The sequence below is a fragment of the Sorex fumeus genome, unplaced genomic scaffold (assembly GCF_029834395.1).
Source record: "Sorex fumeus unplaced genomic scaffold, SorFum_2.1 ptg000026l, whole genome shotgun sequence".
Lineage (NCBI taxonomy): Eukaryota > Metazoa > Chordata > Mammalia > Eulipotyphla > Soricidae > Sorex > Sorex fumeus.
This window is the reverse complement of record NW_026606083.1, coordinates 17,915,181-17,933,492: the sequence shown is the minus strand read 5'-3', so window position 1 is coordinate 17,933,492 and position 18,312 is coordinate 17,915,181. Positions and strand designations below refer to the sequence as shown.

The following is an 18,312-nucleotide window of genomic DNA, read 5'->3' as shown; positions in this document are numbered from 1 at the left end:
ATGGGACTTTGTCAAATCTTTTTGGTAAATATATTGAGATTTCTAGGTCTTGTATATATCTTATATTGTTCATTTCTTTAAACAGATAATAAGTATTTCCTAACTTTGCATGCAGCCAACCCCAGTTTGATCCCTGGCACCATGTGGTCCCCAAAGCACCCAAAATATAAAAAGAAATAATAAAGTCTCTTTCCTGCATGTCACTATCTAAAACTTCTGCTGTTATCTCTATGTCTCCTCACACAACAAACCTGCACTAGGTGACTGTAGTGTTTGGTGACTGTAGTTTCTGAACTTTGATATCTCTCGCAAAGCTCAGTCATAAACTACTGACAAAACTGAAAGTGGTGGCAGGAGCAATGGTACACTTGGGAGGGCATTTGCCTTGCATGCAGCCTACCAGGTTCAATTCCCTGCATCCTATATGGTCCACTGAGCACCGCCAGGAGTAATTCCTGAGTATAGAGCCAGGAGTAGCCCCTGTGCATCACCAGGTGTGACCCCCCCCCAAAAAAAAATAATAAAAAGGCAAAAAAAAAACTTAAAAGTGTGAGAGATGGTAAAGGGGGGGGGGAAGATGTGTGCTTTACATACCTACATGTCGTCGACCCAGTTGGAATCTCCAGCACCACATACCATCCCTGAGCATTGCCAGGTATTGCCTCCACTGCCCCCACAAAAACACCAAGAAACTGAAAGTTTGGTTAGAAGATCATTTTTAATCTTATTTGATTTATTGGAATTAAAAATGAGGCTCTTTATCTTAGCTTTTAGAACTAACAGAATTAAAATATTTGCATCATATTACTGACACATGTTTGTGACAGAAAAAAGTTTCTTTCAGTGACAATTTTTTAAAAAGCAACTTTATTTCTTTTCACTTATAAAATATCTCTTCGCAGTCCAAATAGTATACCCTTCTAAGAACTTTGTACCTCTCATTTCGACTTAATGTTACTTAATGTTTGTGTGCCATCCTGTGACAGCAAATACTGAACAGTGTTCACTGTGTTTTACTCATTCTTTCAGCTAATACTTAATCTACTGATCGCCATGTGCGAGGTGCTGAACTAAGCCCTGGGGATACATTTGAGAACATAACGACCTTTTCTCATAGAATTTACATTCCAACGAGAGCGATAGATTTTACTGGGTATTCCCAATTACTGAGTTTATATATGACCCTCATCAAAACATTCTTTGACAGTTTCAGTAACTGAACTAAAAGCCTTATGAGGGACCATGCTATACTCCATTCTAAAACCTCTCATCTGTCCTTTGTCACACCTGAAGGAACTTGCCATATCATTGAAAAATGTATCTTTGGGCTAGAGCAATAGTACAGCATGTAGGGCTTTTTGCTTTGCACACTGCTGACCTGGGTTCAATTCTCTGGTACCCCAGATGGTCCCCAAGCATTACCAGGAGTGATCCCTGAGCAGGGCCAGGAGTACATTGAGTGCAGGGCCAGGAGTAAGCCCTGAGCACCCCCAAGTATGACCCAGAAGCAAAAAAGAAAGCTGTATCTTCAGTCCAACATTCTCTCAGATTAATCATCTTCCACTTTCTCAAATCTGTACTTGAACCCTGATTTGTCACAAGGGAATTTATGGTTGTTCTTTAACTTCTTTTGTTTTATTTTAAAATTTGTTTGTTGTTTTGGGGACCATTTCCAGCAGTGCTCACGACTTACTCCTGGCTCTGCTCTCAGGAATCACTCCTGACAGTGATCAGGGAACCCTACAGGGTGCTGGGGATTAATCCCAAGTTGGCCACGTGCAAGGCAAGCTCTTTCCCCACCGTAATATTGCATTAGCCCCTTAACTTCTTTTTTATAAATCAAATTTTCCTAAGCTTTTGTTCTTCTGCTTTCGTTCCTTTAGTGACATGCTTCATAACTAACCTTGCTAATCTTGTATTTTGTCTCATGCAGAATAGTTTCTTCACTTTTATCATATCAGTTTTTCCAGTTTGCCTATCATAGATTAAACCTTTAAAATTACCATTTCAGAAGTAGGAGAGATAATCTGCTGGATAGAACCTTTGCCTTTCATACCACTAACCCGGGTTCTCTCCCTGGCACCCTACATTGTCCCCTTAGCGCCACCAGGTGTGGCCCTAAAGCCAGAAATAAATAATAAAATGCCACTTCATTGGTCTAAACTGCCAAGTGGGTTGATAATCATGTATCTAGTTGATACAATGAGACATATTTTTATTTAACATCTGCTAAGTGTTTGGTACTATTCCATGCACTTTGTATAGAGCTCATGTAATCCTTACAGCAACCCCATGTGTTATACAATGTTATTTTTCTCACGACATAGAACAAAAATAAAGTATGAAGAAGTAAAATAACTTTTCCAAATTATGTGATAAATTGTCGAGGCATGATCTAACCCATTTTATTAGCTTTCATAATTCATGTGCTTAACTGCTCTGTCATTTAGTTTGAAAGGTTTAACAGAGACCAGATAACTATATTTTGAGTTATACTGTAAGTGCTTTGTGTATTTCAAAGTACTTTTGCAATTCAGAAAGCAGAAGATTATTTCTACCCATGGGGGGCAGGGAGGGAATACTTTATGAAGAGTTTGGAAGTGAGGTGGGAGAAACAATCCAGAGAGAGGAACTTGACTGATTTAAAGCACTCTGAGACAGGGGGCTGGAGCAATAGCTGGTAGGGCATTTGCCTTGCAAGCGGCCGACCCGGGTTCGATTCCCAGCATCCCATGGTCCCCTGAGCACCACCAGGGGTGATTCCTGGGTGCACAGCTAGGAGTAACCCCTGTGCATCACCGGGTTTGACCCAAAAAGCAAAAAAATAATAAAAGTTTAAAGCACTCTGAGACAGAACTATTCAGAACATATTACTGGAAATAGAGTAATGTAGTTTAGTTAAGGAAAATAAGTTTGTAAAAGTAGATTCAGCCAAGTCTTAGATTTTGAGTAGGAAAGTGTTTTAATCCAATTTTGTAGGTAGTAAGGTCATATTATTAAATCTATATTTTAGAAATATTTAGTTGCAATGATTTATAAGACCAAGGAAGGAGAAACACCAATGAGAAATTGATTGTACTAGTGCGAGGAACCATAGCACAGCAGGTAGGGCATTTGCCTTGCACATGGCTGACCTGGGTTTGATACCTCCATCCCTCTTGGAGAGCCCAGCAAGCTACCAAGAGTATCCCGCCCTCACGGCAGAGCCGGCAAGCTACCGTGGTGTATTCGATATGCCAAAAACAGTAACAACAAGTCTCACAATGGAAACGATACTGGTGCCCACTCAAGCAAATCGATGAACAATGGGAGAACAGTGCTACAGTGCTACAGTGTGGGGAGCAGATAATTAACTACTGAATTGGGTAACTATCAGGGAAAGCCAAGACCAGAAGAGAGACTGTGAATCTTCACTCATTCAGGACTCAAAGTGGCTATCAGAAGAGGAACCAAGTATGAACATAGTTGGAAAAAAGGAAGAGAGGCATAAATGAGAACTACCAAAGGGATAGTCCCAGTATAAGGAAGTAAAGTAAAGGCCCTCCCGTTGTTCATCTATTTGCTCGAGCGGGCCCAGTAACGTCTCCATTGGAGACTTTGTTGTTACTGTGTTTGGCATATCGAATACATCACAGGTAGCTTGCCAGGCTCTGCTGTGTGGGCGAGATACTCTCGGTAGCTGGCCGGGCTCTCCGAGAGGGGCGGAGGAATCGAACTCGGGTCGGCCATGTTGGCTGCGTGCAAGGCAAACGCCCTACCGCTGGAAAATGAGGGAGCGGGATAAATGAGTCTGACAAAAATGTTAGTGACTAGGAAATCTAGATTGCAAGCATGAGTATTTACACTAACATATATGTTCTTTGTGTTCTATATTTGTCTATTTCGAGTCATTTTCTAGCTCTTATATTATCTAAGACTATTCTAGATTCTTCTCATAGCACCAGAAATGATAGGTTAAGGAACTAGAGAGATAGTATAGGGGCTTAGGAGCTTATTTTGCATATAGCCAACCCCATTTTGAATCCTAGCTCTTCATATGGCACCCTGAGCACAGAGCCAGGAGTGCCTCAACTACAACAACCAAAAAAAAAAAACAAAACAAAACATAGATTCAGGGTCTAAGCAATAGTACAATAGGTAGGGCACTTGCCTTGCCTGCAGCCGACCCGAATTTGATCCCTGGCATCTCTGTCTAGTCCTCTGAGCTCACCAGGAATGATCCCTCAGCATCCATAAGTTGACTGTAATATTTATGCAGGTCATATTGGTATGGACAAAGTGAATGTTTGGACATGAAGTTAAATGTAGACTGATCCTTGAGAAGTCTCTCTTGGGAACCTTCTAGCAACATGAAAGACTGAATAGAACCGTGCCCTTCCTGTAAAAGATTAGTAAGAACAAAAGAATATATTCATAGCCTTGATTAAAAGAATAAAAGGATAATCCAGTGTTAGTGCCAGTGACAATAGTTCAAAACCACAGAAATCAGCAGAAACTGATACCACAGAATATAAGCCTCAGTACCTGGAGTTTTGGTAACCTGAGGCCAAAAAAAAAAAGTGTCTTTGGGTCTGTAGATAGCTGAAATTGAACCTCCTGTATGAAAAAACTACTCTGAAAGGACTACCCTTTTTTGAAAGGAGAATGAGAAAAATTCAGTGGTGCTGAACCAGTAAAACCCAAAGGCCCAGACATAAGGCAAATGCAAATACTGTTCCTTATATTGCCACAAAATCTAGGACTTTTTTTGAAATCCTATTAAAAGGGCCAGGTGGGGAGGGGAGGTGCAAGCAAGCACTGTCCTCCCGTTGTTCATCGATTTGCTCGAGCGGGCCCAGTAACATCTCCATTGTGAGACTTATTGTTACTGTGTTTGGCATATCGAATACATCACGGGGAGCTTGCCAGGCTCTGCCGTGAGGGCGAGATACTCTCGGTAGCTTGCCCGGCTCTCCGAGAGGGGAGAGGGAGGGAAAACACCTCAATGAAATGTTGCTCAAGTAGGATATCAGAAACTTTGACATTGCCAGCAGATACAACAAAAAGAATGTTGAGTGCTGAGAAATAGTTCAGTGGGTAAGGCACTTGCCTCACATGTAGCTGACCCAAGCTCAGTATCCAGCACCACATATAGTCCCCCTGAGCACCACCAGAATTAAGCCCTAAACACCACTGGGTATGGCCCAAAAGACAAGCAATGGAAAAAGAAAAGAAAACTGACATACTAAGATCAGGAGACAAGACAGCCAATCTGAAAGAGACCATACAACTAATTATTTTTAAAATATGTGACTACTGGGAGCAAGAGAGATATTACAGCTGCTAGGTACTTGTCGTGAAAGTGATACCCAGGTTTGATCCTCAGCACAGCATACCATATGGCACCCTACCCCGCCGGGAGTGATCCTTGAGCAGAGCCAGGAATAAGCCCTGAGCACAACCAGATGTGACCCAAAAACAAAGAAAAAAAGATTACTGAGATAGAAAGATGAAACGGTAATGAAAGATTAGTGGTTGGATTAAGCCATAAAATAATCAGTAATTTAGAAGCTGACCTAGTCAAATAAATCTCCCAGAATGCAGAAGCAGGAGATAGGATGGAAAACATAAGAATGGTAAAGGTACAAACGTGACTCAAGCTCAAGCGGTAGAGTCACCTTCCTCAACCCCCGTGGGAGTTTGTTTAAATTCGCAGAGATCAGTGAGGACTCAACCACAGTGTAGAAAATATTATGATCTTAGAGGCTGGGAGATAGCTCTGCAAGCCAGGCACACATGTTTTGTAAGCAGGAGTCCCAGGTTCTGCCCCAACCACTGCTGGTTGTGACCCCAATAAAGTATCATTTTGAAAAATTATTCCTCTTTGTTATTTTTCTAACTGTGCTCTTGATCTTCTTTTTTTCCATAAGTTACAGAAGCCCTCTCTTTCTAAGGGTGATAACTTGAATTTACCGTGTATTATTATTCTTGAAGACAATTCAACAGATATTTTTTGAGTACTTAGGATTTTTTTTCTAAGAATCTAGAATTTTGTTCTCAGATGATAAACTTGAAGGAAATTATGAAATGTATCTTGATCAATCAAAATCACATACTATTTGGGGGCCACGCTCAGTGGTGCTTGGGAACTACCTGTGCCACCCCTGCCTGGTAGTACGGGGGGGCGGGGGCAGCAGGAGAGGCATGAACCCAGGGTTTGCACATGCAAGGCTGCCACTTGACCCATGTTTCTAAATTGCATATGTTTTGGGAAGAGGTTGCTTGTGTTTAGGTTTGGGGACCGCACCCAATGTTACTAAGGAGCTGATGACCATGCGGTGCTGGAGATCAAACACGGGCCTCCTGCGTTCAAAAATTCACTCCAGCACTCCCTGGCCTCCTAAGAAATGTTTAATATGGGGAGTAATGATAATATAGCAGGTAGGGCATTAGCTTTGCACATGGCCGACCCGGGTTTGATCCTCAGCATCCCATATGGTCCCCCTGAGCACTGCCAGAAGTAATTCCTGAGTGCGGAGCCAGGAGTAACTCCTGAGCATCACTGGGTGTGACCCAAAAAGTAAAAAAAGAAAAATGTTTAATATACACACACCACACACACACACACACACACATACATATATATTGCTTTTTGGGTCACACCCAGCGATGCACGGGGGTTACTCCTGGCTCTGCGTTCAGGAATTACCCCTGGTGGTGCTCAGGGGACCATATGGGATGCTGGGAATCGAACCCGGGTTGACCGCTTGCAAGGCAAACGCCCTATCCTCTGTGCTATTGCTCCAGCCCCGAAATGTTTAATATATTCCATGATATATGTGCCTATCATCAGTAACTACTTGACACATATTTGTAACCTAAACAACTGATAACGAATGAATTGTTCAGCTAAAATTGTAAAATGTGATGTCTTACAGGATTGTTAGGTCACATGGTTTCCAATCCCTTGTAATGCTATAAAATCCTATTAAGTACTATGACATATAGAAAAGCTATTGAGATTAGACTGTTCTAAGAGACTATAACTGGTAAAAATATTACCCATCATCGTTTAAGACAGCAAATTACACTTCAGTGTACAAAGAGGATAACAGTTAACAAAATAAGACTCAAGTATATTCTGGTGAATAAGACCATTGACCAATATTTATGACCATAATTGAATAAAATGGAAAGAATACTGCAGAATTCTAATTTCCCTATAACGTTTTCCAATCATGTATATTGGGTTTTATAAATTCCTTCAGTTTCTTTTGGTTTCAGTTATTTTTCCCAGATAAGACAATATAGCAAATTTTTGCCTGAAGATAGAATAGTTGTTCCCTTGAGACCACATTTAACTTTAAGAGCTATAAATACATAAATAAAAATTTCCCTTGAGATTTGAAATGTATCTTTGGTAGACATCTAACTTTTTTGAGCAAGAGATATACATCTCTTAATCCTAGGAGAAATGGGTAATTATTATCATTTCTCATTTGTATGTGTTATCATTTTTTTATAATACATTTAGAATTTATTTTCCTACCTTCAAAGAAGGGCCTAGTAGTCTTCCTATATATTTTTCTATGAGCACTTCTACGTTTTCCCAAAATCCTAATTCTGTAGTTATTCATTGACTTTATAATGTGCTAAAGATATGTGAATAAAAAACACAGTCACAAAACTTGAGGAGATCACACTCTATACAGAGAACAGTTACATAAAGAGAACATTATAATATAATACAGTAACTTTTACAAAACTCCATAAAAGTATGAAGCAAGCATAAGAGAAGCAGAACGTCAGTATCCTGGGAGTTAGAAAAGCTTCACTGTGGAAAACTTCCTAATGAAGAAAGATGATTAGGTAGTCGATGCAAATGAGAACATTCTTGAACAGGGAGGAAGTGACAAAAAAATCAGAGAACTGAAACAGACTGAGTGCTCCGCCAGTGGTTCTGAATATCTGAAGGATATGGTGTGGGATAGAAATTGATAAGAAATAAACTGGAGTGGAAGACAAGCACCAAATCCCAAGTCTTTAGATCCATGCATGAGTAGGAATTTGAATTCCCCCCCCCCCCCAGGAAATGGGGAGCGCTGGTGGGCTTTTAATAGTGCTGCAGATTTATGAGATCTTGAACAAGTTACATAGCTTGTCAATGTTATATAACATGGATAGTACTATCTCAAGTCGCTGTGGTTTAAATTGTTTAAAACACATGACGCTCTTACACAGGGCCACGTGCATGGTGAAGTGCGTATAGGAAAGCTTGTGGAATCCTCGTGAACTCTTGGCCTTGTGTCTCAGAATCTTCCGTAGCCCGGTTCAGATCCCAAGCTTCAAGTTCACTGTGATTTTGGTTTACATTTCCTTTGAACACGTTTGAATGTTTTACCCACTTCATTGTCTTTTATTGTTGAATAGTGAGTTTCCCTGTTTTTTTGGTAGCGGTGTTGGGGCCAGCTCAGTGACACCTCTGCCTGCATCACCACACAGCAGTGCTAAGAGGGTGCACGCGCGACCGGCTATCAAACTAGGGCCCTGGCACATGCTCGCCAGCCCTTTAAGGTACCTCCCCAACCCCTCAGGTTATGTTGTTGTTGTTTTATTTTAATGTAGACCAGACCTTTTTCAGCTATATGTCTCGTATCTATGTTTTATATCAGAGAAGTGGAATCAAAACCGTAATAACATGTCATTCACATCTGCTGGAGTCATAATTTAAGACACAATTTTACAGATTGGCAGTTACCAAGATAACAAGGTCCAGAGGAGGTTTTTTTTTTGTTTTTTTTTTTTTGCTTTTTGGGTCACACACAGGGATTACTCCTGGCTCTGCACTCAGGAATTACTCCTGGTGGTGCTCAAGGGACCATATGGGAGGCTGGGAATTGAACCCAGGTCGGCCGTGTACAAGGCAAACGCCCTACCCACTGTGCTATTGCTCCAGCCCCAGAAGAGTTTTATAAGGTGGAAAGTTGACCACAAAAATTTACCTAGGTTTCTTTGAATTGGTTTCTCAGTTCCCCAGTGGTCTTAAGCCAACCTCAGGAATAAGAGCCAAAATCCTAAACCAGACCTCACCCTTGATTTCAATCAAGTATTTTCTGTCTCTGAAAGAATGAAAACCACGAGGACCCACTTCTTAAACATCTGGTACCTTTTGTCCAATAGACTTGAGATTAGGAAACGAGACTGCAGTTGAGTCGGAAGTGTCCAGCTTATTCTCTTCCTCCTTGACAAGTTTTCCACACTCCGCCCCTCATCTCCCAAATAAAACAACCATTGTCACTGCGTGACCATGTTAATCCCCATGAATTCCTCCCCTTTGCTATTTGTTATAAGGACCTGTCTCCATGATAGTTTCTGAGAGAAAGATGAATCTCAGTAGTGCAGACCTGAGACTGATCAGGAGAGTGGCACACAATCCCCCTTTGGGCCAGAGAGGAAGGCCTAGGCAGTGCATTTGCCATGCATGCATCCAAGATTCATCACAGCCAGGGGTGGCCCAAAAAGCAAAAGACAATTTAAAAAGTTCACGGATGGCAGCCGTGTCCATAATACACAATAACCAAGACCTAGCACCTACCCAATAGAAGTGGATAAGTCACTATAATACAAATCCTTTTTTCCTGATAGATACTATTATTCATTTGCCCTCAGTTTTCCTTTTTTTTTGTTTTTGTTTTTGTTTTTTGGTTTTTTGGGGGGTTTTTTGTTTGTTTTGGTGTGTTTAGTGACTTACTCCTGGCTTTGTGCTCAAGGATCACTCCTGGAGGGGCTCAGGGGACCATAAGAGGTGTCAGGGATCATACAATCAGCATGCAATTCCTACTCATTGTACTACACTTTGCACACACACACACCCACCACCACCACTACCACCTTTTTGTTTTTCTCGTTGGGTCACAACTGGCGATGCTCAGGAGTAACTCCTGGCTCTGCACTCAGGAATTATTCCTGACTCTGCCTAGGAGACCATATAGGATGCTGGGGATCCAAACCCCAGTTGGCAACACGCAAGGCAAGTGTCCTAGCTGCTGTATTGCTCTGGCCCCTCTTCTCGTTTTTTGAGCAGCTTTTCTCTAGTGTGGTACCAGAGATTGAATCCAGGGCCTCACACATGGAAGCCAAGGGCTCTATAAACACTTTAAGAGACCAGAAGTCTTAATTTAGGAAAGTCCAAATATTTGTGGTTTGACCATTTTAAAACCATTACTCGTACACAACTGGTATTCTAACACAGAGGAGCTTGCCAAAACCTCCCCTGGAAGGAGTCCTAGGGAGAAGGGGGGCAGCACAGACAAGAATGTCTGTTGTTCTACAATTTGGATGGAATTCTAGAGCTTTCTGTGAGAGAGAGGGCCCATTCAAGGTGAGGCATCTTGCAAACAGCAGCATAAATAGGCTTATGTATATTTTGTAGATGAGGAAAGGGTTTCTTCTAGAACTCATAAAACCTAAAATAAGTGTGAGAGGTGAGAAAGTCGGGGCGGCCGCAAGACAGTGTCATGGGTGGGGAGCAGCATTCGGGTCACCAAATACCTCTTGGGATGTCAGCCATGGTGGCAGATGTTGACACCACGTGTGAGGGAGGCAATGGCCCGTCCCCTTGTGAGCTCCTTGAAAATCCTAAATGGTTTGATTCTCCGAGGAAGAAACCAGCATAGTGTCACACTCCTGACCATGGACAGCCCAGAACCCACTTAAGATCATGCCTCCGCACGTTGTTTGCCAGGACCAGGCTTCTGTGGCCCTAGTGATGGCAAAGTCAAAGTGTCTGTATCTTGTCTCTGTGCTGGTGAAGGCAAACTGCAGTCAGAGGCTATTGGCAGATGTGAAACAAAATCTCTTCACAGAATTGGTAACAGCAAAATACCACTGGCTGGTTGGAGGGAGGCAGGAACTTAAGTAATATCGGCTGTTGGGGTGTTCATGAGGTCCACAGCATGAAGGTTGAGGTAATCCACCTGGAGATACCATTCATTCTTCCCGCATTTAAGATCAGGCTAAATTGGGCTGCTAAATGGCGAAAGCAGTGGGTATAATGACCCCTTTTCTAAATATGTAATATAATGGATTTCATTCCTTAAAGGCCCTATTTTAATTTATTGGCTCAGATTAACTAATAAGGGAGGAACTAGACTATGGGGTCCCGTTTCATCGATATAATTTTTAAGTGCCAAATATTTAGTGTATTACTCATTGAGTCATATGTCTGAGACCATGTGGAATATTTTAGAACAGTGGGTGCCATGATGGTGAAGGATTTAGTAGTTCCTGTGGCACCGGCAAAGCATGCACGTTTGTCCTGTGTCCCATCACACTCAGTCACTCTTCTAAGATACTCGTTTTGGCTGGAACTCCCTGTTGCTCAACTGTCAGGCCATGGTGGTAAATGATTAGACCAGTGTGGTAAATTGCCACCGCTTCTTTGGCATGGTGCTAGATGTGGCCATCCAGGCCAGCGGTGTCCCTCCACCTGCTTTCACTCTCACCCTGTGGAAGGCCAGCACTTTGGGAATTTTCTCTCGCAGCTTCTAGCGTTCCTCAGTGACCGCACTAGCCCACCACCCCGTAGTAAATAAGCCCTCCTCAACAAACAGAACCAGCACCCAGCCAGCTGAAAGGAGGGAAGGCCCTCCCAGCGCAGAGTAAGGATGACGGAGCCTGTCTTTATAGTGACCTCTAAACTCTGCTGTGATTTTGCTCCTTATCTCTCTGGCCTCATCTTCTCCCTCTGCCCCTTCTGCTTGCTTTGTCAGTCATTCCCGTCCTCCGCTGTTTCTCAGACATCTTAGATGTGCTTTCACCGCAAGCTCTTTGCAATAGTCTTCCTGTATTAATTAACTTTTAACTGGGTGCCAGATAACCTAAACCATAATGACATTTTTAAATTTTTTTTTAAAAAAACATGGATCTTTGTGTGCATTTCAGAGGGGATTTATTGTTTCTTCCCCGAAGAGAGGTAACAGGGCAGTTGAACTATTTGTCTTGAGCAGAATTTCTCAAAGTACCTGTCGGTTAAAGAATTGTTTCCATCTGTTGCTGACCAATTTGTATTAGGCCACTGTTCTAAGTAAGAACTGATGCCTGTGCTTGGTCATCACAGTGCTGGTCATCACAGTGCTATTAAATTGCTGTGAGTTTCTAACACTATAAATTCCTAAATCTACATTTCTCTTTTTTTTTTTTTTTCGTTTTTGGGCCACACCTGGCAGTGCTCACTTACTCAGGAGTCTGGGTAAGTGAGCACTGGTAAGTACTCACCTGGCTCTGCTCTCAGGGATCACTTTTGATTGGCTTGGGGAACCCTGTAGGGTGTTGGGATAGAACTCAGGTCAGCCGTATGCAGGGCAAGTGCTTACCTGCTGTACTATCTCTCTGACCCTAGGTGGCAAACATTTTGCAGGTTTTTGCCACCTGTGGGCCACACTTTAATTTTTTATTTATTTATTTTTTGCTTTTCGGGTCACATCCAGCGATGCTCGGGGTTATTTCTGGCTCTGCACTCAGGAATTACTCCTGGCGGTGCTTTGGGGACCATATGGGATGCCGGGGATCGAACCCAGGTTGGCCACGTGCAAGGCAAATGCCCTACCAGCTGTGCTATCTCTCCGGCCCCTGTAGGGCACACTTTAAATATGATAGCCAAGCTGTAGAGGAGGAAACCTTTCTGGACGCTGTAGGAGAGAAGGGATTGTCGCTGCTAAAGGAAGACAAGATTTTTCTCCAAAATGAGTTTCTAGTCTTAAGAGATCTTTGAGATGCTTTAGCTTTTGTTTTTGTCTTTAACATACCACTTACCCCGTATATAGTCAAGGGCACGTATCACCTCCATTTTTAAATTTTAGGCAAAGAAAATTGTATAGCTAAATGCCAAGTGCATATCCTAAACTACAGAGTCAGCACAGAATATTTGTTTGTTTGGGGGCCCACACCTGGCGGTCCTTGTCCCACGCAGTGCAGAATCAAACCCAGGTGTCCTGCAGCAGAGAAGCACTCCAGCCCATGAGCTCTCTCTCTTGCCCGGATGATATTTTCTTAGTTAAATTTCTTATTAAATATTTTTAATAGATTCGGCTCAATTTACAAGTCCAAAATCGCAACACCTGAATATATATTAATCTATAATGACCAATTAATAATCTCAATGGAAATGTTGTTCATTGATTTCAATTTTTATTAAATATAGACCTCTTGTAATTGACATAAGAAAATGCTATTATTGTGTGCTTTGTGATTAACATCTTTATGGTCTAACTTTTGTGAGGGGAAAAGCACTTATAGGTTACTTAAATATATACTGTGTGTTGCCCATGGCCTCCAACTCCTGTCTCCCAACAATACTAAGGTATTTCAGGGAAACCAAATCTTTAAACCTAACTGCTTCACAACAACAACAGAAAAACTATCCCAAAGGGACATGATTTGGGAAAACAATTTAAATTTTTCTATCAGCTCTTACTTCCATATATCTGTTTGGTCGTCGTTATGTTTTTGAAATATTGAATAATTTGAAAAGTGACTTTTTATTTTGTATTCAGTATGGAGATTTATTCCCAGAGTGGGGCTTTTCTGATGCAAAATTGGAATGCTTGTGGAGTCACAACAGCTGTCCCCGCACCATGTGGCAGCTCCCATTACTTTACTGGAGAGATGAATTTTTGGCCCAGCGTCTGAGTAATATTGGACACACATGGTTTTAAGTGGCAAAGCAGTATGCTTATGCACTCATTTGACTTTCACAGCTACAGTCGGCTCCAGATTAGAACAAGGAGAAATACGTTCACACCAGGGCCCCCCTCGCGTCTGCGCTAGTCGCCGGATCACAGTGGCCCTGTTACTTCCAAAGACACAACTCACCCTTGCTGAGGAATTACACATTCACCCAGGCGCCTCACAGCTGTAGGAGAGAATCGTGAATCGCTAAAAGAATGCTCTCAATGGTGTCAGATTCAGGCACGACTTAATAGCGGTCTTTTTTTAAACATTAATAATAAAAATGATGACCATTTTTATAATTAATAATAAATAACTGAAACTGAAAGGAAAGATTGTCTTAGTGGTAAGCTAATTTGGGGATTCTCAGTACCAAGTATTTAACATTTTTTTTGTTCCAGAATAAAGAGAAAAAAGCAGGCTGTATTTTTAGACTCATTAACAGGAAATTAAAATCAGATTGATTTTTAATATTCATTGTTCAGACAGGAAGCATACTTGGAAAGGCAGTCTATTAAAAAATAGAAATGATTTCAAAGAATTATGTTGTTATGAAACAATGGCTTGTATTTTACTGACATTTTAGACAATTTTGCTTTCTCAAATTTTGCATTTTGTTATAATGCAAAAATAAGATGAGTTTACGTAGCGCTAAATTATGTTGATATATTATATGGCTTGAATACTTTGTGTTGTGGTAATTTGAGCTTTTCATGGTATGAAATAAACTCAAAGCAAAGAAGCTTTAAAAAGTATAAATTTTTCAATTATCTGACAGGGAGAATTTCTGATAATTCATTAAATATCAGAAGAATTCCAAGCATAGTCAATGTGGCCCACCTTTTTATCTCAGTGAATTTATGCATGTATCGTAAGGGTTGTACTGATGAATATGTTTAAGGCTTTCAGCTTTTAGTGGATACAATATAGAATGATTGATAAAATCCTCCCTACTATTGGCTATTATTTACTGACTCTTAAGTGGCAGGTTGTATTTATGCCAATTTATCTGCTTCAGGGAACATTCTTGATAGCAGAACAAAGTGAATAAAAGTAGTTTGCTTTGCAAATGAATGCAAATGGGAGAGCCTTTCGGAAAGCCCTTTAACAGGGGCAGTGCACTTTGATTATGAGTGAAGCTGCCATTTGGACATGGTGAAAAGAGCACGCTTGAACCATTGATTGGGGGAGACAGTAAAAAGTCAGGAAGGGCCCCGTTAAGCTTGCAGTGAGGCAGGCGGATGTCAGTGTGGTTAGAGCACAGTGGGAGAATGACAGGGAGGATTAGTGTCTGGGAGAAGCTTTGCTGGAGCTGTGGAGATAGTCCCTGGGGTCACTCACCTCTGACTGTTGTTCTGTGCTGATGCTTCTGTAATGCAAACGGTCTGATGTATGCCTGTTCATTATCGGAAATGGTGATTAGAAAAGGTATTTGTCTCAAAGATTTCCTCCTTTTTTCCCCTTCTTTTTAATTAAAGGAAAATAAGGTGAGCTTCCTCCTATCTCTCTGCTCATTGTTTAATATCAGGGTGGTTCCTGCCTATTCTGTCAGGAAGAGTCCTAAATTGTAAATGTAAAATCATTTTAACTTGGTAATGTGTTCGTTGATAGTAGTTTCTTTTGCTTTGCTCAGCTGTGGGTTTAACCAGCTGACGTTGTTGGATAAAATGCAGAAACCTTTTGCTTTTGAAACAAAGATTTTGTAGCCTTTAAGGTATTTTATATACAGCTTAAATTTTTGAGCAACTCTTCGAAACTCAAAATGAAATGTTACTTTGCCTGACATATGTGATGGTTCAAGTCTTAGTCTAGAAGTTGAGTTTTTTGTTTGTTTGTTTGCTGTTTTTTTATAAAATGCTACCATTTCTTCAGACTTCTTGAAAATGTTTTTATGATTGTTATGTAGAATGGATAAAATAAGTTGTCCGAATTCTAATGAGTACACTTTTCTGTTTAGGTTTTTGTTTATGCTTATAAAGTTTTTTGCTTACTTAAAAGTAAGTTTTAAAACTTTGAGACCTTTCATAGTTACATTTTCAGAGCAATAGTAACAGAGTGCATTTCATAGACTGAGAACATGCCTTTACTTCAATGTAAAACTGAATTCTCCTCTTTAATGCCATCTAAAGCCCGGCTGTACAGTATTTCTGCTTTCTTAGTTGGCAGACATGGACAAAGGTAAAAACTGCTGCACTCTGCTTTATATTATGGTAACTACGCAACTCAAACCCTGGCCTACAGGAATACATTTTTTTTTCCCATAAAGTCTATTGACAATAATTTGTTTTAAGGCTTATGAAATATTTTAGCAAATATTGTCCTGATTATCTTTTTTTTATGTTGTATAGGCACCTGAATGGACAGAGGAGGACCTCAGCCAGCTGACTAGAAGTATGGTTAAGTTCCCAGGAGGGACCCCAGGTCGATGGGAAAAGATTGCCCACGAATTGGGTCGATCGGTGACAGATGTGAGTTCACTCAGATTTGCATTGTACAGAGAGTGACAAACCAGAACAAGCCAACTCTGTAAAAGGCAGTCATAGATGGGCCCAACGTTATCTTTGGAGAAAGGCTATGATTCTTCTAGGACCTGGAAGTGAACCATTAATGAAATAAGCGAGAAGCAGATGTCAGCCAGTCCCCTGATCCACAATTAACAGCTGTGTGAGGAATTCCAGTGTTTGGAGACTTAAGCTACTGTAACCTAATCACAGAAAAACAATGCTAGTTTTTGTGTTTATAGTGACCCTTACACTGTGGAGTAAACAATTCTTAGACTGATCAGAATTAGAAAAGTTGTATTTCAGCTGGATCTTTTTAACGTTGAAGTACAGATTGTTGTAGATATTTAGACAGGTGGTTTGCATTAATTAAATGAGTGATCTTCCTATACTTGTATTTCTGCTTCAAGGATAGTCTACCATCCACTTTGACAAGTTGTATAGCAAAACTATAAGTATATACAGCATATACCTATAGTTATAGATATTGAATTATATATAGATATTATATGTGGGTAATAAACTGTAGATAGACTATCATTCAAACACAGAGATTAGCTTTATAAGCTAGCATTGTCTTTCTGTGATTAGGTCATAGTTACTTACTAAAGATTCTAACATTCAAAAGGCAAAGTACCTGGAAAATATTCTGCTTAACATTTTGTGTGCTTAATTGAGGAACTTTAGTGCAGAGAATCTTATAAAAACCACCTATCATAGTGCCTGATGTGTACTATATTATATTCAGTAAATGCCTTCTTAAAATGGGAAGGAATTTTTATTTTCATAATATTAAGTATTCTTTACTACCTTTTAAAAATACAATGAATTTTAAAATATTCAAGGGGTTAAAGAAACAAAGTGTATGTCATCTTTGATTTTTAGCTTGTTTGGAGTATATTTTAATAATGAACACTTTTAAAAGTCTGCATAATGAGTATTGGAAGTTATTTTTCTTATTATCATGGCTGCTTTTTAACTTAGAAACAAACTCACAAAACTTTTGAATTAATTTTTTTTCTGGAGAGGAGCTGCTTTTGAAAATTCTAAGTAATACAATAGTCTTTAGTTATTATAGCCTTTCTTAAATCACATTTAAAAGATTACTTCTTGAATTTTTTTAGAAATTTGTTTCATTATTCTGGCTTCAGATTTAAAGTTCAATCAAATGGAAGAACAGCTCTTGTACCATAGATTTATTTATTTATTGCTGTTCTTTATGAAGAGTTCAACCATCTTTGGTGACTATAGAACAACTACAAGAATACTTTTTTTTCCTGCTAGAATGCTACTGTGATATGTTTTTATCATTTTTATAAGCAGTCTTAAGATAAATTAATGATATCAACAAGTATCTAACCAAATTAAGGACGTTCTGTAATTACTGATGTTTTAAGTAACTACTACAACTCTGATTATACTGTTGATATAATTATAAACAAAAACAATTTTTAGAAAATTACAAAATACTGTTTTTAAAAGGCCCCCCAATTTTTACTTTCATCACTTAAGGAAAAATAGTTTAATGTCTTCTTTGAAAATAATGGTACCTTTAACTTTTAAAATATTTCCTGATACCTATAGCTGATTATACCAAAGAGTAGAGTAATAAGGTAACTGAATAGAGTAATATTTTAAATTAATTTTTATCATTACATTTTAAGAGGTGATAGTTGGAATGCTAAGAATATATGATGTAACTGACAGAACCTTGAAATGACTGGTTACTATCATAGACCTAGAAAAATCTATTCATAGTTTATAAGCATAGTCTTGATATAAGGAAAAACATCTTTTAAAGTGTTTGCAAATTTATCCCATGTGTTTTAATTACTTTTTCTTCTATATTTACCCAAGGGGGACTGATTCTGTATTAGTGATAGTTATTTTCACTTCCAAGTATTAGTTCTATTTTTGTAGTACCAGAAATACCTTGAAAATAGGTTTTTTGCAAATTTAAACTTTAAGCCACTACATGCCTTTGCAGTATTTCTTCCATGTCAGTGTATCTGTAGTTAGACGATTGACACTGTTTTCATTCTGTGTGCGTCATCGCCATGAGTGGACATTTTCAGTAACTGTTTATACACAAAATGCAGCTAGA

General features: G+C 39.8%; 1 protein-coding gene across 1 annotated transcript in view; it reads left to right on the top strand.

The window, feature by feature from the left end:
- Positions 1–18,312, top strand: part of DNAJC1 (DnaJ heat shock protein family (Hsp40) member C1) — a 146,600-nt gene that overhangs the window by 112,954 nt on the left and 15,334 nt on the right. Inside the window, exon 9 of the mRNA XM_056114536.1 lies at positions 16,056–16,175. Within this exon, the coding sequence (XP_055970511.1) occupies positions 16,056–16,175 (120 nt within the window). The remainder of the gene's footprint in view (positions 1–16,055; positions 16,176–18,312) is intronic.